This window comes from Trichosurus vulpecula, chromosome 1 (genome assembly GCF_011100635.1).
Source record: "Trichosurus vulpecula isolate mTriVul1 chromosome 1, mTriVul1.pri, whole genome shotgun sequence".
Taxonomy (NCBI): Eukaryota; Metazoa; Chordata; class Mammalia; order Diprotodontia; family Phalangeridae; genus Trichosurus; species Trichosurus vulpecula.
Window position 1 is genome coordinate 289732121 of NC_050573.1, and position 26803 is coordinate 289758923.

At 37.6% G+C, this 26803-nt stretch overlaps 1 protein-coding gene across 2 annotated transcripts in view; it reads left to right on the forward strand.

The window, feature by feature from the left end:
- The first annotated feature begins 10502 nt into the window (after positions 1-10502).
- TERF1 (telomeric repeat binding factor 1) overlaps positions 10503-26803 on the forward strand; it is a 53138-nt gene continuing 36837 nt past the window's right edge. For both annotated transcript variants that reach the window (XM_036740796.1, XM_036740797.1), the window contains exons 1-4: positions 10503-10826; positions 18662-18757; positions 23665-23786; positions 25276-25362. In XM_036740796.1, the coding sequence (XP_036596691.1) occupies positions 10643-10826; positions 18662-18757; positions 23665-23786; positions 25276-25362 (489 nt within the window). In that variant the 5' untranslated portion in view covers positions 10503-10642. The remainder of the gene's footprint in view (positions 10827-18661; positions 18758-23664; positions 23787-25275; positions 25363-26803) is intronic.

The following is a 26803-nucleotide window of genomic DNA, read 5'->3' on the forward strand; positions in this document are numbered from 1 at the left end:
TTATCCTCAGAGAATTTTATGGTTGCTGACTTATTCACCTCAACCCTTCTTTCTTTCAGGCCTCTCGCCATTAGGTAAATACACAGGACCTGTTCTTAACCTCGGGGGCCTACGGTCACTAGCTAAGCTTGTGGAGGGGAAAATATCTAAGTAGAGAAATGGGACTCACTATCCTGCTTATTTCTATTTATCTAATTTGTTCCCTTTTATGAGAGGTCTTCACTCGTCCCACACATGTACATTCAAATGAGTTTGTCCAGATGTGACTCACAGGGAGGCATGAGCAAAAATTTCTAGAGTCTCTCCTGCCCATTTTTCTTCAAGGGAGATTTTGATTCCTCCCAGGAGAAAAACAAGAAGTTAGGGCCAGAGACTAGCCACTCTGCTTTCCTCAGAGAAAGGAACCAGGCTAGATTTATATCAACACAGCCCTTTAAATATTGTTAGTCTGGGGGAATAATTTTTAGGTTCAAGCTGAGCTCCTACTCACTATCCCTTAATGGAGGAGCACCTCAAACTACATATCCTAAGCTTGAAAGGCTATTAGAACAAAAGATGTACCAAGTGACAAACCAATTTACCCAAGCTGATAGCAAACAGCTATCAGAGAAAATCTTCAAATAAGAGTGTGTAATATATGTACAATATGATACAATAATAAATACACAAATAAGAATGTATACCAAAGAATATACAGTGTGAAGGTACTCTCCCATTGGGAGTGAGATATCTCAGTTCAACCAAAAGAGTAAGTCCCAAATATTACTCAAATGCCCCAAATTCTCTAGTGAAGCAAACTGGGGACAGAAACATAATCAAGGTGCTAGCTCTTCCGCATGCCGGCTTCTTCCCTGAGTCTTTCTCTCTCTTCAGTACCTGAAGAATCTAGAATTGTACATCTCTCTTGAAGGCTGAAAGCTAAAAGACCAGAATCTCCCTTCTCCTGTTTCTCATCAACTATACTCCTTGTAGAGGTACAGAATATTGAGTAATCGATCTCTACCAATAAAGAGAATTCCACATAAATGGACTTTGAATTGTGAGTTACAGTGGGATGGGGGAAAAAAACAAAACTTGTGTAGTCCATAGTTCATAATGTCTTATTTCAATTTTTCACTGTCGCACAGAAGTAACCATAGGTTCTCAAAATCTATGATAGGGAATTAAAAGCTAGATGGTTTCACTGGGCAATATAAACTTTGACTTTGGTCCAAGTAACAGTCTTCTTTTTAGGATCAAAGTATTTAAGGAGAAAGAGGATCTTCATCAGTAGGCTAATTACTTGGTGATACATTCTTTAGACACACCTACCCAGGAAACAAGGAAAAATGCAAAACAGCCCTCAGTCCTGAAAGGTCTCTTTCCCCATCTGCAGTAATAAAAGTAGTTACAATAACAAAGAAGAAGCAAAATTCTATGATGAACTCATTACTCTCTCTAAACTAAATCAACATATACTTGCTGATGTGTATCTGGCCACTGGAACCAGATGGCTCTGGAGAAGAAAGCGAGGCTAGTGACTTTGCACAGCTCTCCCTCACTTAAATCCAATTCACTTGCATGTCATGGCATCACCTCATTGATGTCATGATTTTTGTCAAGAACAAAGGACAAACAACAACAACAGAAAACATCAGCACAATGGTGGGAACAGGTATGTATGTTGAGAAATACATTAGAAAATATGGGTCAGGAAAAAGAACTGAGAGGGGGCTAGTTTGGTTGTTTACATATCATGAATAATTTCTTCCAGAAGTAAATTAGTAGGCACTAGACATTGTGATCATGAAATAATGGCACAAAAAAAAGAAGAAATTGATTATGTTTTAACATGTAGGAAATGATGTTATTGATATGAGAATCATTTCTGAATTATTTGTTTCTCAGTCAGAGCACTGACTTGTTGAAGCAAAAGTCAAAATCAGTAGAAAGCTAAAAGAAAACCATAAAAATGAGAAAAAAGATAAGGTATACATTTGAAACAATTCAATCCTGCCCATTTGTTTTTAATAATATTTTTCCCAATTACATATCAAAACAATTTTTAACATTCATTTTTTAAAATTTTGAGTTCTAAATTCTCTTCTTCCCTCTCTCCTTCTTTTCCCCCCTTCCCTGAGATGGTAAACAATTTGATATAGGTTATAAATCTGTAATCATACAAAATATATTACCATATCAGTCATGTTGTGAAAGAAAACACAGACTAAAAAAAAATCACTACAAAAAGTATAAAGAAAGTGAAAAACAATGTGCTTTGACTTGCATTCAGACTCCATCAGTTCTTTCCCTGGAGGTAGATAGCATTTTTCATCATGAGTCCTTTAGAATTGTCTTAGATTATTGTATTGCTGAAAATAGCTAACTCATTCACAGTTGATAATCATACAATAGTGCTGTCACTGTGTACAATATTCTCCTGGTTCTGCTCACTTCATTTTGTATCAGTTCATTTAAGTCTTTCCAGATTTTTCTGAAATCAGCCTGCTCTTCATTTCTTATAGCACAATAGTATTCCATTACAGTAATATACCACAATTTGTTCAGCCATTCCCCAGCTGATGGACATCTCCTCAATGTCCAATTCTTTGCTGCCACAAAAAGAGCAGCTATAATTACTTTTGTACAAATATGTCCTTTTCATTTTTTAAATCTCTTTGGGATACAGACTTAGTAGTGGTATTTCTGGATCAAAAGTTATGCACAGTTTTATAGCCCTTTGCGTATAGTTCCAAATGGCTCTCCAGAATAGTTGGATCAGTTCACAACTCCACCAATGGTACAGTAGTGTTCCAGTTTTCCCACATCCCCTCCAACATTTATCATTTTCCTTTTCTATCATATTAGCCAATCTGATAGGTGTGAGGTAGTACCTCAGAGTTGTTTTAATTTGCATTTCTCTCATCAATAGTGATTTAGAGCATTTTTATATGACTATAAATAGCTTTGATTTCTTCATCTGTCAACTACCTATTCATACCCCTTGTCTATTTATCAATTGGGGAATGATGTGTATGCTTATAAATTTGACCCAGTTCTCTAAATATTTGAGAAATGAGGCCTTTATCAGAGACATTTGCTATAAGTTTCCCCCCAGCTTTCTGCTTTCCTTCTAATCTTGGTTGCGTTGGTTTTGTTTATACAAAAACATTTTAAATTTAATATAATCAAAATTATCCATTTTACATCTTGTAATGCTCTCTAGTTCTTGTTTGGTCATAAATTCTTCCCTTATCCATAGATCTGACAGGCAAACTATTTCATGCTCCCTTAATTTGCTTATGGTATCACCCTTTATATCTCAATCATGTACCCATTTTAACCTTATCTTGTTATATTATGTAAGATGTTGGTCTATACCTAGTTTCTGCCCTACTGTTTTCTAGTTTTCCCAGAAGTTTTTGTCAAATAGTGAGTTCTTGTCCCAAAATCTTAGGTTTTCAGGTTTATGAAACACTAGTTTACTATGGTCATTGAGTATTGTATATAGTATGCCTAATCTATTCCATTGATCCATCAACCTTTTTCTTAGCCAATATCACATTGCTTTGATGATTACTGCTTTGTAATACAGTTTGAGGTGTGGTACTACCTTCCTTCACATTTTTTTGCATTGATATTCTTGAATTTTCTTGATATTCTTGATCTTTTGCTCTTCCAGATGAATTTTGGTATTATTTTTCTACCTCTCTAAAATAATTTTTGGTAATTTGATTGGTACGGCATTGAATAAGTAAATTAATTTAGGTAGAATTGTTGTTTTTATTATATTGGCTCAGCCTATCCATGAGCAATTGATATTTTTCCAATTGTTTAGATCTGACTTTATTTGTGTGAAAAGTGTTTAAGCTTGACCTATTTAAGTAAGTTATTGATAAAAATGGATAATAGATGAAATCAAGGTCATAGACGTGGATTATTATCATTTGCTGCAAAGTTGAACTGATAAAAATTAAGTACTGTTAGAAACGTACTTACATTATCTAGGAATAAACAAGACTCATTGGGAAGCCAGGAACATTTTAATTATAATTTACGTTTATTCCCCCTGAATAAATGGGTACCTCCCCTGAACAGAGTACAGGAGAAAGTACAAAGGACTCAGATGGACGCCAATCCTTTAATAGACCCTCACCTCAAATCTCCTGCCAGCTCCCGCCAGGCTCTTCATTGGCCGGATACAACTCCCTGACTACCTACCTCATGCCCTTCTCAAATGGCTCGTTTAGGCATGCATACAAGCCTCTGACCTTTCACCCGACCAACCTGAGGCCTGCTTTCGGCTAAAGCTGAGGTGGGGGAGGGGGAAAGTTACACCTTCAATTCTGTGGAAACAAAACTCCTCTCCACCCCCACCCCGTTTCTTACAGTACTATAGTAAGGAAGCTCAAAGAGCATGACTACTGAGTGCCTAAGTCAGTAAGGGCTCTCTTTCAGTAAGGATGTCTTTTATCCTCAAGTGGAAATTATCCAAGATTCCTTGAAATATGGAATAATGGAAATAACCTTGTTCTATGATCCTCTCAACATTAATATCTGGTGAGGTGTTAGAACAGGTGGCCACTGTGATGGAAGAGATACAGAGCAAAATCCAAATTGAAAAGATTCACTGTTGATCATGGTTTCTGCCAGATCCTCCTATTTGTAGGTGGCATTGTGCTGGTTGCATCAATCCCCAAAGCCTTGCAGAGCCAAGGGACTATGGAAGACATTACTATCTACACAAAATAAACCAAGTGGATGAAGTATGGAAGTACAGTTTCACCATATCACTACTTGCCCCCAATTCAATAAACTCCAGTGGCTCCCTTTTACCTTCAGGATAAAACATAAAATCTTCTGCCTTCTAAAGTCCTTCATATACTGTACCCTTTCTACCTTTCCAGTCTTCTGACATCCTACTTCCTTCCACATACTCAGCAATCCAGTGACACAGGCCTCCTTCCTGATTTTAGAACGGCCCCTCCATCTCCAACTCCAGTTTTCCCTGGTTATCTTGATGAGGGCACAGTCTCTGGGAACCCCCTTGAATCTGGAATACAGTCTCTGGGAGCCCCCTTGAATCTTCCAACTAGATCTGGCCTTCCCCTAAGGCCACAAGCCTCACATTATCATTAGGCCCAAATATCCCCCTCTATTGTTACTTTAGATATGCATGCCTACAGTTACTTCCCAACCTTTGATATTCCTTCAGGAACTTCCTGCCCTTAATTCTATTCTCTTGGCTCCTGGACTCTGACCTCACCTGGTCCTCCTTAGACTTCCCCTCAAGACCCTCCCTAAACCCCTCCTCTAGTCACCCCAGACCACCCCTCAATCCCTCCTACAATCTTTGTGTATATAATCTCCATCTTGCCTCCATGAAGGTGCTCAGATTCAATCTAATTCAGTAGGTTGGATCTGGCCCGCTTGTGGAAACAGACATCACAAAGGGTGGGATTTCTTAAGACAGCCCATTATGGTGAATCCCTAATAAACTTTGTCTTTTCCCTTGTTTTTGAGAAGGCTTGAGTCGAATTCTTTCGGCAGGACCCGGCGTGTAGGTATTTTGGGGCCGCGGCGGTCACCCCTAGAAACATATGGTTCCCTACAATCATCATTTCTACCAATAACCCCTTCAATCTCACATTGCCTGAAACACTCTCTCTCCTTATCTCTGCCTTCTAGCTGACATCAGGCTTCCCTCAAATCTTTGTTACAAGTCTCATTTGAAAGAAATTTTTCCCTGCCTCCTTATACTTTGTGTCTTCCCTTTCAGACTACTCTCTACTTATCCTGAATATGAGTTTGTACATAATTGTTTACATGTCATCTCTCCTATTATCTCCTTGAGATGATAATAGTAGTAGCAGTAGTAGTAGTGATGGGGTTTAGACTGTGGGAATCCCCTTGGACCCCAAAAGAATTTGGGTGCTATTTGTTTGAGAGGGGAATCATGAGGGCACAGTCTCTGGGAACCCCCTTGAATCTGGAATGCAGTCTCTGGGTATTTTGGGGTCTCGAGCACCCCTAAAAACGTATGGTTCTCTACCACCATCATTTTTCTTTAACCTCTTCAGTAGGAGGAGGGGGAGGAGGAGCAGGAGGAGGAGGAACTATTTTGTTGTTGTTTGGTTGGTTGGTTTTGTTTTTCTTTTTGGCCTTTCTTTGTATCTCTAGCAGTTAGCAAAGTGCCTGCCACATTCTAGGTATTTAATAAATGCTAGGTGACTGATTGACTATGAAAGGACATGGTCAGCAGTTTCACAGTTATGGGTAGCCAAAGATGATATTGTTGCCTTTATAGTTGAAGGGAACAACCAAATCAATGAGTATTTGACGTGTGTAAGGTAATTTAAAAATTAGCATAGATGCCCAAAACCCTGACAGAGTTCTCCTTATTTTAAAATTACTGAGACTTTGCCAGAATCAGTTCAAGATATCTTCCCCAATAAGAAAACAATGGTCACTGGAAGGAGGTTTTAGTATCCATTAGAAATCCACATAAGAAAGCTTGATATGATTTTGAAGAAAGTAAGGGAATAGAATTGTAAAAGAAAAAAAAAAACTAACAACCAAGTAATATGCACAATATTAGAGGGTAGATCTCATTTATCTATATAGCTAAGTATAAATATGTATATGCATGTTTACTCTCTGTTCAATCCACCTTCACCTGATAGGCATTATTTTTGCTATTTCTTAAATTCTTGCAGTCTCCTTACTGTTGTGGGAACCCCCTTGAACCTCACCCTGAATCTTCCCACTTGATCTGGCCTTTCATGCTCAAATAGCCTAGCCTAGCTTAGCCTAGCCTTCCATTGTCTGGTTACCTCTGGATTGCCTTCTGGCTGTTTCCCACCCTAGATCCTGCTCAAAATATCTATATCCTAGCTTTGTTACCCTAGCCTTCTATTGTTTGTCATCTCCTCTTAGCTTTCAGCTATTTCCCACCCTGGAGCCTGACCTCACCCCAGTTCGCTCTAAACCCCTCCTCTGGTCATCCCAGACTACTCAAGACCACCCCTCAATCCCTCCCATAATCTTTCTGTATATAAGTCTCATCTTGCCTACACGAAGGCACTCAGATTCAATCTAGCTCTGCTCAGATGAATCTGGCCCACTGGCATTAGCATCACAAATGCTCAGGCTCCCTAAGTCTACTCAGTATGGTGAATCCTTAATAAACTTTGTTTTTCCTTGGTTGAGAAGGCTTGAGTCGAATTCATTCGGCAGGACCCGGCGTGTCGGTATTTTGGGGTCTCAAGCACCCCTCAACCCCAAACCTCATCATTACCAAGGCCTTATTCTCAGACTTCCTCTATCCCCCTGTATCCCACAGACTCCATTCTTGGCTCCTTCTAACTCTAAGTGAGGTGTTTTTTTTGGGGGGGGGGGGGCGGGGGAGAAGGAGGTTGGGAGAGTGTGTGTGTGTGTGTGTGTGTGTGTGTGTGTGTTTGTCTGTCTTATCTAACAGGGATCCTGGGCTTTCTGCTTTCCTTCTCTTTCTTTTCCATCACTTTCTGCTTTCTTCTCTTTCCAGTACTCCTTTAATCTGTTGTTAGAATAGAAGAATGTAATGTTAAAATTAGAATATAAGTTCTCTGAGGGCAGAGCCAGTCTTGTTTGCTTTTAAGTGTATCCTGAGAGTTTAGTACAATGATTGGGAAAGAGTTAAGTGTTTAATATCTATCTATTTACATTCACAAAGGAAGAGTACTTAATTTTTTTTGAATAACAAATATCATTATATACACCAAAGCTTGCACCTTCAATTTGTTTATATTCACAAAGAAAGCCATTTTATAAATTCTGAATAAATATTATACGCATTAGAGGAAGGTCCTTTAGCTCTCATAAACTACACTTCACGGAATAGACTGTGGGTGTCAGTCACAATTTAACTGGTCTTGACTTTTCCAACTCTGAAATTCTCTGATTCTATGATTCCAGATAGGTAGCATCTACTGTGTTAATGATCTGCAGAGATAGCCAAACCAGATTTTCAGAACGTCCAAAAATCACCCTTTCTTATATATATATATATATATTTTTTTAAAAAGCATCATTTGTTCTTCATCTGCCTTGTATCTTTTTGCCTATTTAAATCCTAACCAGATCAAGTCTTACCTCATCTTTGTGCAAACTCTTCATTGACCATCCCATACCCTTGTACCTATTATCTGATCACTTATTTGGAAACTTTGTATTGCTTTTCATTTGTTATTTATTTAATCTTTTTATGAGTTTTTTTTCTCTCTAACTAGACTGGAAACTTTTATGACAGAAATCATATCTTACATGTACTTCATTCTATCACCCACATCTTTCATAGTCTTCTACATGGTTTCAATGAATACAAAATTTTGGTAGGAATGTAATCTCTCCCTCTAGATATTCATGACACTACTCCCTCCTGGTTCTCCATCTATTTCCTTCTCACTTTCTTTTCCTAGATCATCGAGGTCAAACATACAGGTAATGAGTATCCCCCAAGACCCTCCAAGAGAAGTCCTTCTCTCTGTGTGTTATTTCACTTGGCAACCTTATCTGCTCCCGAGGATTTAATTGCCATCACTCTGCAGATGACTCTCAGATCTGCTGGCCTCTCCCTAACCTCTCACCTATCTTCTCTCCTGACTTCCCGTGTTCAACTAACCTATTGGACATCTCAAAGTGGATTACCTTAACCAAATTAAATTGAACATGTCCAAAACTGAGCTTGTTATCTTTGCACCTAAACTTTCCCCTATTACTAACTTCTCTAATATTTTAGAGGGACCCTTATCCTCCCAGTCACCCAGGCTTGCAAGTTAGATGTCATCCTCATACCTGAACTATTTCAATAGAGTTCTGATGATCTCACCACCTCAAGTATCTTTGCACTGTAGCCCATCTTCAACTCAGCTACCAAAGTGGTCTTCCTAAAATGCAGGTATCAAGTTACACTATTCAACAAATTCTAATGGCTCCCTAGTACCTCCAAAACAAAATATAAAATCCTCTGTCTAGCTTTTAAAATCCTTCATAACCTGGCCCCTTCCTACCTTATCAGTCTTCTTACACCTTACTCCCTTCCACATACTTTGCAATTCAGTGACATCTTCATCTCTCAACTTGGTGGATTTTCACTCACTCTCTCATTCCTGGAATGCTCTTCCTCCTCACCTCTGCCTCCCTGTTTACCTTTGAATTCCACCTCCTTTCTTCCTCCTTTCTCTCTATCCTCCTTTTCCTTCTTCCTTCTTCCCTTCCCTCCTCCCTCCCTTTCCTCTTTTTTCTTTTTTCCTTTCTCCTTTCATTCCATTTTTCCTTCCTCCCTTCTTTCCCTTCCCTCTTCCCTCCCTTTCTCCTTTCCTTTTTTTCTCCCTTCTCTCTTTCCTTCCTTCCTTCCTCTATTCGTAGGTATTATCCTCATACCTGAACTATTTATATAGAATTCTGATGGTCTCCCTGTCTCAAGTATCTTTCCACTGTAGCCCATCACCCAACTATATTAAAGTGGTCTTCCTAAAGTGCCATTCTCATCATGTTACACACTCCCTAGTACCTCCAAAATAAAACATAAAATCCCATGGCTCCATTCCCTCCTTCCTTCCTTCCTCCCTTCCTTCCTTCCTCCTTCACTCCTTTCCTCCTTGCTTCCTTCCTTCCTCTGTTCCCTTCTTTCCTTCCTTCCCACCCTCTCTCCTTTCTTCCTTTTCCCTTTCTTCATTTCTCCCTTTTCTTTTCTCCCTTTTGGGGGGCAGGGGGTTATCAACTCACAGGTCGAGCCTTAAAATGTGTGAACATCCACCTCGTACCAGCTCCTGGACAAAATTTCCCTGGAATCTATTTATCCCAGACTCTTACTAGCTATGTGATTCCAGTCAAGTTAATTTTTGGTACTCAATGACCTATAAAGTCCTTTTCTGCTGGAAATCCAGGATCTTTTATCTAGTGATGCCCTGGAACAAAATTCTGGCCACTTGTAAGAATGTTATTGTTTCTGTAATTGTAGCTACATTGTGGTAACTATTTGAATATAAAACGTTAACAGTGGAATAGTGATGGAGTGTTTTATTTGTACACTTTTAAAAAAATCCTGGAGCTAGGAAAGACAAAGACGAACCAGCAACCTCCCATCCAGCCAGCCCTGAAAGGTGTCTAACTGGTTCAGTCATTAGACTCCAGACCGTGGTTTTTTCTATAACCTGAGGCAAAGAAATAATAATAACAAAGCACTGTAGGCAGCAAGTATTTCTATTTTCAACACACAATTCTCGGGTTTTGTTATTGTTGTTGTTTTATTCTGGCATTATATGATCTTTTCTAGACGGTCCAAAAAACCAAGCTGATGCAGAAAAGAGATCAATTTTTCGTTTACTGCAGACAAGACAGGTCGCATGCGCCTCAGAATGACTGAAGCAACCCTCAGCCAATCAGAAACCGACTCTGATCTGCTTCCGGGTTTTGATTGGTCATGGAAGCTCTCCCTGTGGGCGGAAGATAACCATAGAAGGAGGTGGGCGGTCCTTTCTCCCGTCGACCTGTTCGCTTCCCTCAGCCTCCTTTCAAATTGCTGCGGTGAGGGACCGGGACAGAAGGGTCCCCGGGCTGCTGGAAGTTGGAAGACGAAGCCATGGCGCCCAAGTCGTCACGGTAACGGGCACGTTTTCGGACCATGAAGAGGCAGTTCGTCCCTTTCGAGGAAGAGAAGGAAGACGAGCCCGTATCCTACACCATGGATCCAGCGGCCGACTCACTGGCCTGCGGGTGGATGCTGGATTTCTTCTGCCTTAACCTCTGCCAGGCCTTCTGCGAAGACGACATCGAAGAATTCAAGCGCAACCGCAACATTGCGGAGGGTGAGAGGGAGCAGGCGCCGGGGGTGCGGCAGAGACCGGGAGGTTGCGGTGCTACGGCACCGGGGCTCTGCACAGACTTGCCTTGAGCTGGTCGCTGCGGCAAAGCTCCAGGTTCTGCCGCAGTGAGGGCGTGGCCCGGGGGGCGGGGCGGGGTGGGAGTGACTGGGATGTTGTGGCTTCTCTGAGTTTTTACCCCCTCGTTTTCCACCCTGCCCCAGTTTCCAGGGTGAGTGTGAGAGGGTAGGAGTTTGGTGGGTGGCTTTTTCCTACCTTGGGACTGCTCCCTGCCGTGTCCATAGCCCCTGCTTCCCAGAGTCTCTGTAGAGAAAGACTGCGCTGTTGTCTTTTGTCTTGGTCTAGGGCTTACGATGGTGCCTTTAAGTACCGCTAAGGGCTGAGGATGTTACCAACAGAAAAGACCCTGCTTGTCAAATCTGTGAGCATTTATTAAGCGCTGGCTATGTACCAGTGCACTGTGCTAAATCCTGCGGATATAAAGCCATCAGACAAATCCTTTCTTCTAGTAACCCAGTCTAATGGGGGAGACATTTAATTAAAAATGGACGTATATATGTGCAAGATGAAATTCATATATGTAATATAAATTGGAGGGAATTTAACAAAAGGAAGGCACTAGTATTAAGGAAATGACACCCCCCCCAAAAAAAAACAGCCCATATATAGTAGCTCACATTCTAATGAAGGAGACTAAATGCAAACAAATATGTACAAGCGTATATCTATACATGCAAGATAAGTTGCAGATAACAGAGGAAAGGCATTAAGGTAATGACACCTTACACTACCCCCCCAGATAAAAAGAGTCTTCTGGTGGCTAATGGGGGAGACAACATGCAATTAAATATGTACACGTGTGCAAGATAAACGTATATGTGTAATATAGATTAGAGGGAATTTAACAAAGAGAAGGTATTACCATTGAGATAACACTCCCCGCCAAAAAGAAATCTTCTAGTGATTCAGTCTAATGGAGAAGACGGCATGCCAACAAATAGGTACAAATTGCCTCTATGTGGAAGGCAAATGTGTGTGTGTGTGATATAAATTGGAGAGAATTTAACAAAGGAAAGTTACTAGCATTAAGGGACTGACATCCCTCCCCAAAAAAAGTCTTAGTGTTTAGAGTATGCAAACAAATATATACAAATTTACATACATACACACAGCCCAATATAAATGTGCATATATATGCAAGATAAATTGGCCCTACTTAACCAAAGGAAGGCACTAGCATTAGGGTGATAAGTGTTAGCTGTTATTGGAAATCGTGAAAGACTGAGGGGAATTTTATCTAAGAGCTATAGTAGGTAGGGTGGAGAGGCCAGTAGGAAGATGGAGATAATTCCAGGCATGGGTGTAGCATGTGAAATCTACCAAGTAGAGCAAAGGAGGATCTAGGAGAGCAATAAGGTGTAAGAAAAGTGGAAAGGCACTGAGAGACTTAAGTGACTTGCCCATAATCACCTAGCTAAAGTGAATCAGAAGAGGGACTTGACAGAAGTCTCTCCCCCACTCCAAGGCCACCCCTCTGCCAATATCTTTACATACTTGAAGTTGATTTTTTTTGACCCAAGTGTAAGATTTTGTATGTATTCGTATTAGATTTCATTTTCATGGATTTCAGTCGTCAGAGGCTATGTCAGATTTTTTAAAAATATTTTGATAATTGTGTTTTAGTATATGTGGTTTCCTTTGTAATCTTAATGCATTTTATTTTACATATTTAAGAACATTGTTTTGAGAAGGAATCTATTGTCTCTCCTAGAGGGAGTAAGCCATAAGCCAAATAAAATTAAGAACCTCCGCTCTAGCTTTTCAAAATCTTGGATCTTTTCATTTTTCTTGCAGTGTGCATCTGCAAAATTTTATTAGCAAGCATTTTCTTTATGACTTTATCCAAATCATTGCCAAAAATGTTAGATCCCTGGGGGACTTCTTACCAAATTAACTTTGGCATTTGTTAAGATTGTTGATTTAAAGCTGAGAAGGACCTGAGAGCCCATCTAGACAAACGCTCTCACTTTACACTAGAGGAAATTAAGGGCCACAGAAAGTGAACTTTTGCCCATGGTCATATAAGTATTTAGGGGTATAGAGGTAGGATTTGAACTGAATTCCTCTAAGTATAAATCCATCATGCTTTCCCCTGAACTATTGAGGCTGCTTCATTAATGACTATTTTTTGCCATTCAACCAATTTTGAATCCGTCTTTCCATCAAGAAAATTTAGGTAAATTGTACATTTCTCTGATGTGCCTGTCAAAATACCCTGTCAAAAAAGGAAATTAGGTTGGTGTGTCCTTTATGAAGTCATTTTGGTAATTACTGCTTCCTTTTCAAGATTATCACTAATGATCACATTAATGATCCATTATAGACTTTTCCAGGAATTGAAGTCAAACTAACTGGCTTGTAGTTTGTAGACTCTGAATATATGAATAGCATCTGCCCCTTCTCCACTTTATACATTGAACAAACTTTTATTATTGCTAGTCATTCTGCTAGTCACTAACTATGGCTCAACAATTGTGTCTACCAGTTCTTTTCCCAAAATGTGGTTTATCTGAGCCAGTTGACTTAAATTCATCAAAGACAACTGGGTGCTCACTTATTATCTCTGTACTTTCTTAGCCATTTTTGTTCCTTCATTTCCAGTGCAGAAGTCATTTCTTCTTGGCAGAGAAAACATACAAAATAAAAATTTGAGTAACTGCGTTCTCTCTTACATTCTCATATCCTACTCAAAGTCTACTTTCTTTGAGTCTTCTCTTAATTCCATATAGCTATAAAAAACCTTTTTATTGTCCTTAGCTTTTTGACAGCACTCAGCCCATTCTGAATTTTAAGTACTTTTGACACTCTTTTTATGAAATTGTGTCATATTCTTAAATTATCCTCTGTCATCTGCCGTTGCTTTTGTGTTAATCTCACTCCAAAGGGATCTATCTTACTGTTTTTCTTCAACTATCATGCCATTTTCTCTGATCTTTAATATGTTCTTTTGTTCTTGTGAGGACCTTCAGCACTTTTTATCCTGATGACCTAGTAATTTGGTTATTTTTCACACATATAGTAAACATTGCGTTTCAGTAGTTAAACTAATTCAGTAGAATTAGGTTAAAGTAGATGACTTCTGATAGACTTCAATATAATTACGTTTTAATTTGCTTTTGCAGTTATTTTTTTTATTAGCATAAGAAGCCCTTTCATTGTTGATTTATCTATTCCATTAAACTTTAACTTACTAAAAAAATTACTTATTCAGCTATGGGTGGCAACATGGAATTGAGGGCTGGTTTGGAAGACCAGCCTTCTATGGACAAGTCGCTTAAACTTTCTGGCTTCCAGGCAACCGTTTTCAGACTGTAATTTGTAGAATAATCTTTATTGATAAGGGATCTTCTTCATGAGGAAATTCCTTATATCAAAGAAATCAATGGTCCTAGACCAAAAGAGGAGTTAATTTGTGGCCAACCACATCTTTTTTTTTTCCTTTTCTTTTGCTACATTTAAACCACACTCTTTGCTATTCCACAACTAGATCATTAGTTATTTATGAGCATTTATATTCTGCCTTTTCCATTCTGCACACTGTTGACAAATTACTTTTCCTTAATATCAATTCAGTCCAAGCCTTTATTAGGCTCCTGTATGCAAGGCAGAGAAGCAACATGATGTAATGACTAGAAGCCTGATCTGGGAGTTGAGACCTAGATTAAAATACTGGCCCTAAGGCATACTGGCTGTGACCCTGAGGAAGCCATGTAGTCTTCTCAGTGCCCAGACAAGTCACCAAAGTGCATTCATTGGTAAGGAGGGAATTTGGGGTTTGGATGAAGTCACAAATAAGGACCCCCAAAATTGCAAGGCATAGAAAGACAAAACAAAATACAGTCCTTGTTCTTAAGAATTTTATATTTTACTGGCTTCTTTACATCTCAGAACATGTAATGGTTTTCTTTTGCACAAAGAAAGGTGTATGTACATTTTGTAGGCAATCTTTTTCCATCCTGCCTCTCAAGCTTTTAATGACAACAACAACAACTGACATTTATACAGAGTTTACTTTGTGCCAGGTAATGTGCTAAGTGCTTTAAATTATTACCTCATTTGTGCGAAGTAGGTGGCTTAGTGGATAGAGCTCTGTACCTAGAGTCAAGAAGACCTAAGTTCAAAACTGGCCCTTAGACTTTTCCTTGCTGTGTGGCCTTGGGCAGGTCACTTAACCTCTATCTGCCTCAGTTTCCTTATGTAAAATAGAGATAATAATAGCACTTACCTCCCTGTGTTGCTAAGAGGGTCAAATGAGATACTTAAGCACTTAGCACAGTATCTAGCGCAGAGTAAACAGTACAGTTTTCCCTTCCACCTCGAATCCAGGTTTTGATATGTTGCGGGTCAGCATAAGAAATTAAATAGGATTTTGGAGGAGCTTTGCTGAGGTTGCAGATGACACAGAAAAAGTTTAGAAACTCAGAAATATTTGAAATATATGTACAGTATTGTATAACATCAACATTTTATCTTTTAATACCATGATAGTTCACACTACTTCTGTGGTATGAAGGGAGGACCAAAAAGTTTTACATGGATTTTTCCATTGGTGGGGTACCACACTTCTACTATGCCCCTTGAAGTGGAAAGGATAATTGCATATAAATGTTACTTATTAGTGTTATTATAATTCTCAGAACAACTGTAGGAGGTAAGTGCCATTATTATCCCCATTTTACAGTGGAGGAAACAGAGGCAGTTAGAGATTAAGTGACTTGCCCAAGGTCTTACAGCTACTAAGTGCCTGAGGCTGGATTCAAACTCAAATCTTTCTGACTCTAGGCCTGGTGCTCTATCTACTGCACCATCTAAATCTGCTTATCGATTTTGAACATTCTTTTGAACATTCATCTTTTTCCTGCTTCTGCACCTGTTCTTTTTCTCTATTGTAATAGCCTTCCCTCCCCTTGCCAACATATGTATCCATGTCTCAACTGCATGAAAGACATTTGCCCATCTGAACTCCTGTAGAAACAACTGTATGAACCACTTATTTTGACATTTCAGTATTATGCATCACTGTTTTGTATAGAAATGGTCTCCCTTCCTGGGGCCAAATATCTGGAACATGACAAAACTCTTCCTGACATGTGTCAAATGTAACAATCACTACACACTTTAATGATTGATATGAGAACAAATGATACTACTAAAAGGATCCTAGAAAATATTCCTAAGGTTTGAGGAGCCCTAAGCAAGAAATCAAAGAACTTAGGCACACAAGAAGTTTTCATCACTGTTGCTGATTCAGAGCAGAGATGTTGGAAAAGAAAAGAGAACAGCTGGTTTAGACAAATGGTGATTAAGAACAAGATTTGGATCATCTTGAATGAAGCTTTGAGTGATCATCCAAAAATAGGATAGGCTACTAAGGCCTAGTCAAAAAAAAAATGTCCTTGGAATCTTAAAAATCTAGTTAAGGGATGAAAAGTGATGAGGGAGAATACTGCCTTACATATCTATACCAAACTAGATATTACAAAGAAGAGCTAGCACATCTAATACAGGGGGAAGAGTAGTTGTAGATATGTGATTAACAGGAGACAAAATCCAAGAAAGGAGCCAGCAATAAAACCCATAGCTGCAGTTGATAACAGAAGTGTAACAAAGCTTAGATAATAAAGTGAAATAACTTAATACAAGGAAGTGAATTTGATTTCAGTAGTAGTATACCTAAGACTTGGAGGATGGGAACCATCACTGGAATATGCTCTGAAAGGTTCAAAATATAAAACCTCCTTGTGAGAGAATCCAGAACTAGAGAAGTAGAGAGAGTGTGGGGAACGTGATGAGATGAGCATTCGGGGGTTAGGGGAGATCACTTAAAGGAGAAAAAGAAGAAATACTGTCCAAGGTTATATGAGGACTAATGTGGCTTTTGAGTAGAGAGAATGGGATAAATACAAAATCAGTTTTGGAAGTTAAAACTGGTTAGATAGGTTGGGAGGGTGAAAGATAGTGCCAGGGTTATTACGATCCTATATGACTGGAAAGACATGACCTTAACAAATAGGGCAGTTCCAAAGAAGGTTGGATTTTTTGGAAAAAGGATTGAGCTCTGTTTGGGTGACAATGCCCAAGGTAAATAGGTGATGCAGAACTATATATATATATATGTATATATACAGTTAGAAGTCATAGCATAGGGATGATAGTTAACCCAGAGGGAGCTGATGAGGCCACCAAATGAGAGTATAGAAAGGAAAGGAGGCCCAGAACAGTCTTATGATAAACCCAAATTTAGTGGCTGAACCCTCACATTGGTAAGATAAGAGATCCAAGAGAGAGCAATAGTATAAAAACCTAGAGAGGAGAGGTCAGTATTGTGAAATGCTATATAGAAGGTGGCAAGTCAGCATTTATATTAAGCACCTATCATGTGCCAGGCACTGTGCGAAGTGCCTGGATATAAAGAAAGGCATATTGTAAACAATACAGTATGTATATATACAGGATAAACTAGGGGTAGTCTGATAGTGAAGCCTCTTAAGATGGAGGATTGGGAAAGGCTTCTTGCAGAAGGTGGAATGTTAGCTGAGACTTGAAGCCAAATTTAAGCTAGAAATTGGAGATGAGGTGGGAGAGTGTTCTGGACATAGGGGATAGCCAGTGAAAATGCTCTGAATTGGACAGTCCAGGAATAGCAAGAAGCCAATAAAGATAAGGATTGAGGGAAGAGCCATTGAATTTGGCAGTTAAGTTCATTGGTAACTTTTGAGAGCAGTTTTTGTTTAATGACATGAGAGGTCAGATTGCAAAGGGTTGAGAATTAAGAGGAGAGGGAATGGAGGCAATGGGTATTGACAGCTTTTCCTAAGAGTCTGTAACAGAGGAGAGAGATAGAGTGATAGCTTCCATAGATATATGGTAGGGTCTGGAAGGGATTTTTTAGGGTGGGAGAGGTTTGGGAACCAGTATTTGGGGAGACTGAAGATTAGAGCAGGAATGATTGTGGGGGGAATCTAAAGAAGAATGTGGATCAAGGGCACTTGTAGGGGGTAATGTGGGTTGGCGAGGACTACCTCGTAATCAGACTTCAGTAAAGGAGAGAATGGAAGATGACGTCAACTGGGTCATCTAAGATGCAGAGAAGGGAAGAAGAGGAAATTCATGGGTAATGATCTTTTATTTTTTTCAGCAAATTATGCAACAAAGTTGCATAACTGAGAGTGGAGAGAAGAGTTTGAAGCCTGTGAAGCCTGGGAGGTTTGATGAGATTGAAGGTTTGGAATAGATACAGTAAAGTAGGTTAGAATCAATTAAGGAGGAGTAAAAAGACTTCCTTGCTATAGTGAAGCCCCACTGAGATTAGATAAAACCTTCTTTAGCTCTGGTGGTAGAGAAGGCTGCTGATTGTGATAGTAATTCAAGATTGGAGCTTGGCAAAAGATGAGTGGATATAGAAGAAGGGACCAAGGAATTGGAGAGTAGATAATGAAAAATTGCATACTGGTTTTATACATTCACATAAGACTATTATCAAGATTAGACTACTATTCATCAAAATAGCAGCTATCTGTGAACACAATTATAAACGTGCTTTATGAAATATATATTTGTCAAATTCTAACTGTAACTGGATTATGTTTTATAACCTCGCTCTAATTATATTATCTGTACAAGTGGATAGAAAATACTAATGATTTATGATTTTTTAAAAAATGCTTATATCTGTTTTTTAACATATGTTTTCAACGTAGTTTTTAAAATAGTGACAATGCTGGATCACTTGTTTTAATCTAATTCACTTTTTGTTTCAGCCATTATTCATGGACTATCCAGACTAACAGCACATCATCTAAGAACTATATATGTGTGTCAATTTTTAACAAGAATTGTGGAAGGAAAAACACTGGGTAAGTATTTTATCAGTCCTTTATATACATTCTTATGATGTGTCTTTTGAAAGTTATGTCAGTTGGAATAGCAACCAAATAGAAGTTGTCATCTTTTGAAAAATGACTTTGTCCATGTATACTTGACATCATTCTAGTCATTTCACAAATACCTTGCTTAGCATTTCCAGGGTATATCAAAAAATATAAGACCATAATCTGTGGTGTTTCCTCCTGATTCAAGTCCTATGACTTTCCTCTTCATAGACTGCTAGGAAACATTTATCACTGTAAACTTAATGTCTATTCAATTAATTGATAAAATTCATATTTTCCTAATATGTTCTTAATATTAGTATTTATATTACTATAGTAGTATAATTCTTCATCTTATAATTTCTGATTATTTACTATGAAAATAGAGCTTTTTAAAAAGGATTTAATTCCTTTTCATTACATAGTTCAAAATTTTCACATGTACCACAATACCTTACATAAAGGCAGCAACCATATTTATTAAAGAACATTGAGGAGGATGAAGAAGACATTCGGTGAAGAGTATGACAAGATCTAATTGCTCTAGAATGTGCCGTGTTCATGCATGTGCACACATGCACATACCACACCCTTGATATTTCGTAATTTTACTGACAAAAGGGGCATAGGAGAAAAGTTAGAAAATTACATTGGTAACTATAGTTTAGAATAAAAATGTGACCCAGTAGTGACTTGGAGCTTACTAAGAAACCTCGCATTAGTACATATTGAACATTTTTCTCAGAAAGAGAGCTGGAAGGTAGTAGATTACAAACATTGAAAATTACAAAAAATGAAATTGCCTATTAAAACACATTGTTTACTGGTATCATTTTCTATTGGTTGTCTATGGAATCAAATAATGACTGCTTAGAGTCACTCTCAAACTTTACTCAAGCACAGTATTCTTTGATTTAAGGAATCCTGGGATGCTGAACATTTAATTTGTCAACAAAACATTTTTTTTTTTACTACAGTTTCTGTTGACTTTCCCAAGCCAAGCTAGAAAAGTAGGCATCCAATTTCAGCATCCCTCTAATAAAAGTCTAGAATTTTGCTAGCAATTAAAATCTAGCTGACCTTTCTATACTTTGTAGGCTCTGTTTTGTGCATTTCTGAAAACCAGGTCTTTTACTTTTATTTGATCTTTATTACCTCTTCTAGATACCACTATTCGAAAAGATAACTGACAGTACATAGGTAACCTAATAACATCTGTCAGTTCTTTCAGTATTTGTGGATGAAATTCAACTGGGTTCTTTTCACCCTAATTATTATCTAGCCATTCAACTCCTTTTTGCCTTATTTGTTCTCTCTTTTCCAATGCAAAGGGCATTCTCTTCAGCAACTGAAACAGAAATACAATACAAATTGAACAGCTGTTCCTTCTGTATGTTGTTAGTTATCCATCTGAATAAGCAGTCTTCTTTCTTGGATCCACTTTCTCATAGCATGGCTACAAAACTCTTTATATTATCTTTAGCCTTATTAGCCATTGTGAGTACATTCTGCACTTTAGCATTCCTAGCTTTATTCTCTTACAAGAATTATCCTGTTTACCTGTTCTTTCAAAGTATGTCTATGTTTCTTTGACATATGAATTTGCTAGTGAGTTCCCTGTGTATCTACATCAATTTCTTAGTCAACCCAAATACTCAGATATCATTGATAACATTGGTTTTAGTGTTCCCTCCAGGATTACACAGAAATATTTACTTGTTCCTAGAGATTAAGATCACCACAAGACTGACTTTACAATCTGAAGGACTTCCTTACGTCTTCCTAATATTTTGAGGAGCATCCCAGGCTGTATTTCTGTCATTCTTTATCATCACCATATCTTTTCCTATAATACATTTCCCTTAGAACATTTTTGTTTTATCTTTTACTACTTTTTTAAACATATTTCCACTTTAGTCATGTTGTATGGAAGAATTAGAACCAAAGGGAAAAAACTTGAGAAAGAAGAAACAAAAAAGAGAGAGAAAAAATAGTATGCTTCTATCTTCATTGAGACTACATAGTTCTTTCCCTGGATGTGGTTAGCATTTTCCATCATGAGTCTTGGAATTGTCTTAGATCCTTGTATTGCTGAGAAGAGCTAAGTCTGTCAAAGTTGGTCATCGCACAATATTGCTGTTACTATGTACAATGTTTTCCTGGTTCTGCTCACTTCACTCAGCATCAGTTCATGTAAGTCTTTCCCAGTTTTTCTTAAGTCCTACTAATCATTTTTTATAGAACAGTAGTATTCCATTATATTCATTCACTACAACTTGTTCAGCCATTCCCCAATTGATGGGCATCCCCTCAATTTCCAATTCTTAGCCACCACAAAAGAGCTGGTATTAATATTTTTGTACATGTAGGCCCTTTTCCCATTTTTATGATCTCTTTGGGATACAAGCCAACAAGTGGTATTCCTGGGTCAAAGGGTATGCACAGTTTTATAGCCCTTTGGACATAGTTCCAGATTGCTCTCCAGAATGGCTGGATCAGTTCATAACTCCACCAACAATGCATTAGTGTTCCAATTTTCCCACATCTTCTCCAACATTTATCATTTTCCTCTTTTGTCATATTAGTCAATCTGATAGGTGTGATGTGGTACCTCAGAGTTGTTTTGATTTGCATTTCTCTCATCAGTAGTGATTTAGAGCATTTTTTCACATGACTATAGATGGCTTTAATTTCTTCATCTGAAAACTGCCTGTTCATATCCTTTGACCATTTGTCAATCAGGGAATGACTTGGATTCTTATAAATTTAACTCAATTCTCTATGTATTTTGGAAATGAGGCCCAACTGGCTGTAAAAAATTGTTTCCCAGCTTTTTGCTTCCCTTCTAATCTTGGTTCCATTGCCTTTGTGCAAAAACTTTTTAATTTAACGTAATCAGAATTATCCATTTTGCAGTTCATAATGTTCTCTATCTCTTGTTTGGTCATAAATTCTTCCATCCTCCGTAGATCTGACAGGTAAACTATTCCTTGCTCCCCTAGTTTGCTTATAATTTCACCCTTTATGTCTAAATCATGTAACCATTTTGATCTTGTCTTGGCATAGTGCAGGGCTGTCCAAAATACAGCCCACAGGCCGTTTGTGGCTTGCAGTATGATTTGTGCAACCCGCCTGCCAGCACAGAAATTTACATAAATGCTTTAGTAAATGAAGCCGAGCTACCAAAAAGCTCTCACTAAAATGGCAAATCAAAATATATTGTCTGTTGTTTCAGTAAAAACCTAAGGTTGGACAGCCCTGGTATATCGTATAAGATTTTTGTCTATGCCTAATTGCTGCCATACTATTTTCCAGTTTTCTCAATGGTATTTGCTAAATAATGAGTTCTTGTCCCAGAGGCTTGTAGTCTTTGGGTTATCAAATAGTAGATTACCATAGTCATTGACTACTGTGTCTTGTGCACCTAATTTATTCCACTGACACACCACTCTTTTTCTTAGTCGGTACCAAGTAGTTTTGTTGATTGCTGCTTTATAATACAACTTAAGTTTTGAGGTTGGCAAATAATTGCTCTTCTCTTCTGGATAGCTTCTGGGAGGCTAGCTTCTCTTTCCTCTGTGTGATATTCTTCCATTATTTAACTAGACAAGAGGTAATTTCCCTTCTTTAACTTTAGCTCCAACCCGAAAGCCATAGATCCGAAAGTGGTCTGTGGATAGATTTCAGAAGGTATATGGACTTAACTAGGAAGGAAATTAATCTTTCCTTTTGTCTTTCTCTTTTTCTTTCTTTCAAGACAATTGGAGTTAAGTCACATGGCTAGCACGTATCTGAGGTCATATTTGAACTCAGGTTCTCCTGACTCCAAGGCTAGTGCTCTGTCCACTACGCCACCTAGTTGCCCCTCTTTATTTCAATACTAACATATATATATATCCACAGTATTTATATAGCACTCTAAGATTTGCAAAGCATGTTATCTCATTTGAGTTTCATGTTGATCCTCAGTTCCATTTTTTTTTCTCCAAGGCACAGTTGGTTTCCTGTCCCTGATGACAATGTATGGTTTCCTGGAAGTATCTTCACTTTTTCTTTTAGGAAGATAACAAGCCTACTCTTGAATAACATCTAGCAGTGATTTGGCTGTGGCAGCATTATAAACATCTCATCCTCAAATACAAATCACTATTAGTATTCTACCTGTTCTCCAGAATGATTGTTATTGTTACCCTTGTTTAGGAGCTCTGGTCTTTATTTCCTAGGACACTTAAAACTTATCTTGTCTGCCACACCCTTTCTCATTAACTAAGTTCTTTTGTTTCTACCAATCTGTTTTGCTTACCAATTTAGTAATTTGTTTTACTTACTTATTCTGCATTCCTTTGCCATCTTACCTATTCCTTTTACTCTTCTTTATAGTTGTCTTTAGGTTCTCATTTAATCTTTAATCCTTTTCTTCCTTTGGATTGAACCCTTCTCCTTATATCATTCTCCTTCTAATTATCCTCAAGTTCTTCCAATTCACATTTAGAATTAACTCTGTATTTGGCTCAGATTTTTCTCTCTTCTTCCTCTCCCTTCAGTGAAGCCAGAATTACACAGTGTCAGAGGATATATAACACTACGGTATTTTTGTCAGTACAGCAAAAGATTTTTAAGACCATCCTTGGAAGTTCATTGAAATCAGTTTTAACCTAATAAACTTATTAACTTCTGGTACTGCATGAACTCATTGCTACTTAACCTAGTCTATTTCCAAAAACCTTTCATTAAGTAAAACAGGTTTCCCATTTAAAAATTTGATTTTAAAATGGAAATTGTCAAAACAAATGATTTTACCATATTGCTATATTAAAGCTAGTGACAATAAAATTGTGGTTGTTTTCTTTTTAACTTCCAAAATTACCTGTGTTCTTTTACTTTTTTTTAAGATGCACAGTTTGAAAGTGATGCACGACTTACTCCATTGGAATCAGCCTTGATGATCTGGAATAAAATTAGAAAGGAAAAAGAAACACTTCATGACCAAATCCATCATTTACTTGAAATTCAGGTCTGTATATCGTACCTAGTTCCTTGTGCTTTTTACAGGTATAGTGAAAATAGATGTGTGATTGGAATATTTTTTAAAATTGCCATGAATATAATGGAAATAAGGTAGTTAACACTTTTTGGAATTCATTTAACTTTAACTTTAGAGCTTTCTGCCAAAGGCTAGACAGTTTAAATGACTTACTCTTCCTTAAAATATATATAGTTTATTATTGGGGTCATCAATCCTGCAAAAAGGAGGAAAACCTACTAACAAGTTTGTGGTTGGGTGTAATAAATAGAAAATGTTTCATTGTCTGCAGCAAACCAAAAAAGTTATTATGCAAAGTAACAACAATTTTAGATAGAAAATATTAAAGGCTTTAAGTCCAAGATAAATCATTGTAGATACAAGTGTGAATTATAGCACATATACAAATGCTTCCCATTGCTAAAATATATAACAAAAACTAAAAAGTTTTTTTTCACTGATTTCAAGGAGTAGTGGTAACTGCCATTTGTGAATGAGTAACAGTGAAGTAAGACTTAAACTGGAAAAAGGAAACAAAGCTTCTTAAAAGCTCCCAGAGTGGCAAAGGTTCCTTTGTTTCTTTTTTTAAAATGTTTTTTGTTACTGGAAAGGTTAACCCTGCAAATAATTTTTGTATCATAAAAAATAAGGCAGTGATGGTGAGGTAGTGGCATTCTCATTACATCATTAGAGTCAGTTTTGGCCACAAAACAATGAAATTCAGCTCTATAGCTTACGTGATATTCAGAAGTGGAATTTCTGTTAATATCCTAGTTTGCCTAACAAGAATCTTTTTTTTCATGTGCCACAGTTTTCTCAAATGTTGTTATGATACAAAATGTATAAAAGTAGATTGACTTTAATATGGGGGAACAATCATGGATTTTGTTTTTACTGGTCCTGATAGGCAGAACAAGGGGAATTAAAGATATGTGAAGACAGATTTAAATTCAATTTAAGAAAAAACTTAGTAAAAAGTTTCTTGTTGGGGCAGCTAGGTGGCTCAGTGAGTAGAGCACGGGCCCTAGAGTCAGGAAGACCTGAGTTCAAATTCAGCCTCAGACACTTGACACACTTACTAGCTGCGTGACCTTGGGCAAGTCACTTAACCCCAATTGCCCTGCCTCCCTTTAACCCTCCAAAAAAAATTTCTTGTTACTAAGGGTCTTCAAAGACAAGCTGAATAACCATTTGTAATTAGATATTGTAAATTTAATAGGTTCCAATGACCATTCCAACTATAAAATTCTTCGAGCATGAGTTGAGCTGTGATTAGGCCGTTTGTTAAACAAGAATTTAACCAAAGTAAAATTTCAGGCATTCTCAAGTCAGACATTTTATCATTAAGAAAAAATTGTTTAAATTTTTTATAAAGTATTATGTAAAATATATAATTTTTCAATTGCCATCTTAGGAAAGATCTTACTACTTCCAGAAAATTAAGCAATGTGTTTGCTACTATCTTTAACATTGTTCTTAGGCTGTAGCAGTTTGCATGGAGAAAGCAAGCTATAAAGAAGCAGAAGGAGTCTTTGAAAGGATATTTGGAGACACAGAGGATGATAAGGTAACTATGTAAAATTGTTTACTGTTGAAGCACTACATACAATTGAATTTGAATTACTAGATTTCCCGGTGATCAGTGGATTTTTTTTGCTAGTGCTCTGTTATCTGGATTCTGAACTTTGGGACTGCATTGTGGTATTCAGTTTTTGTTAATTCATTACTTTCTTCTAGAATTGTTAACTTATCTTTGTACATCTGAATCTATTTATTTGGGATTAGATGCTTTGTCTAATATAGAATTTGTGTGTGGTTTTTTTGAATGATGCTGACTTTTCCTTCCTCCTTCTGCTATATTTTTCTCTAGTTTAGTATTTTTGTTTTTCAAATATTTTGTTCTAAGAATTTGAATTCTTTCAGTTTATCCATCATGTATTCAGTTTTCATTGTATTTTCTGTGTTTTTAAAATCTACATTGAAAACTCTGGTTTTGTTTCTCTTTTGTTCAGAGTACTTTGGTTTCTCTTTTTTCTAGTTATCAAACATTTCGTTTCTCACCTTCCCAACCCAAACTGAAAGTAAAACAAAAATGAAATAACAAATGCGTATAGTCAAGGAAAAGAAATTTTTACATTGACCATGTCCGAAAATGTATATTAAATAAATTCTGTATCTTGAGTCCGTCATCTCTCTATCAAAAGGTATGAGTAAGGTGCTTCATCTTCCATTCTCTGGAATCATTGTTGTTCACTACATTGACAGAATTCTTAAGTCTTTCAAAGGTTTTTGTTTTCTTTTATTATAATGTTACTATTGTAGAAATTGTTCTCTTGATTTTCCTTACTTCATTTTGCAACAGTTCATACAAGTGGTCCCAGGTTGCTTTGAAATCATTTTCATTCTTTTATCCTAGTAATGTGAATTAGATTCATGTACCATAATTTGTTCATCCACTCTGCTATTGAAGGGCAGCCCCCAGTTTCCAGTTCTTATTCATTACAAAAAGAATCTTCATTGCTTGGGGAGACCCTGAATGAGAGGTCTAAGTATTTAAATACTCTTATCTTAATTCTTGATGTTTTTACCTTGTTCTGAGTATTTTCTTATAAATTCACTTATAAGTACTCTTCCTGGTGGATAATTTTTTTTAAGAGGGTAAATATTTGCAGATAAAGTCTTTCTGACTTTATGTGAGGAGAGGATTCTGGGAAGATGGCAGAAAATTCCAAGCTCTCAAGATTTTTCCCCACAGAAGACTTAAAATATAGCACCTTAGAGGGAACAGAGTATGGATGGAGACAAAGAAGAATAGGGGCGCACAACTGAGGTCTTCCTGGCACAATTTGAGAAGATCCAAAGAAAAATCCCAGGAAGAAATTTGGTCCCACAAAGAGTAAACACCTCTAGGCTAGGTTCTGAGGCAAGCCCTTTAAACAACAAGCAGCAAGTCCTGGGGTTAGTTGGTTTGAGAGGCTGCCTTGGTCCCAGCCACAGGAACTTTTCAC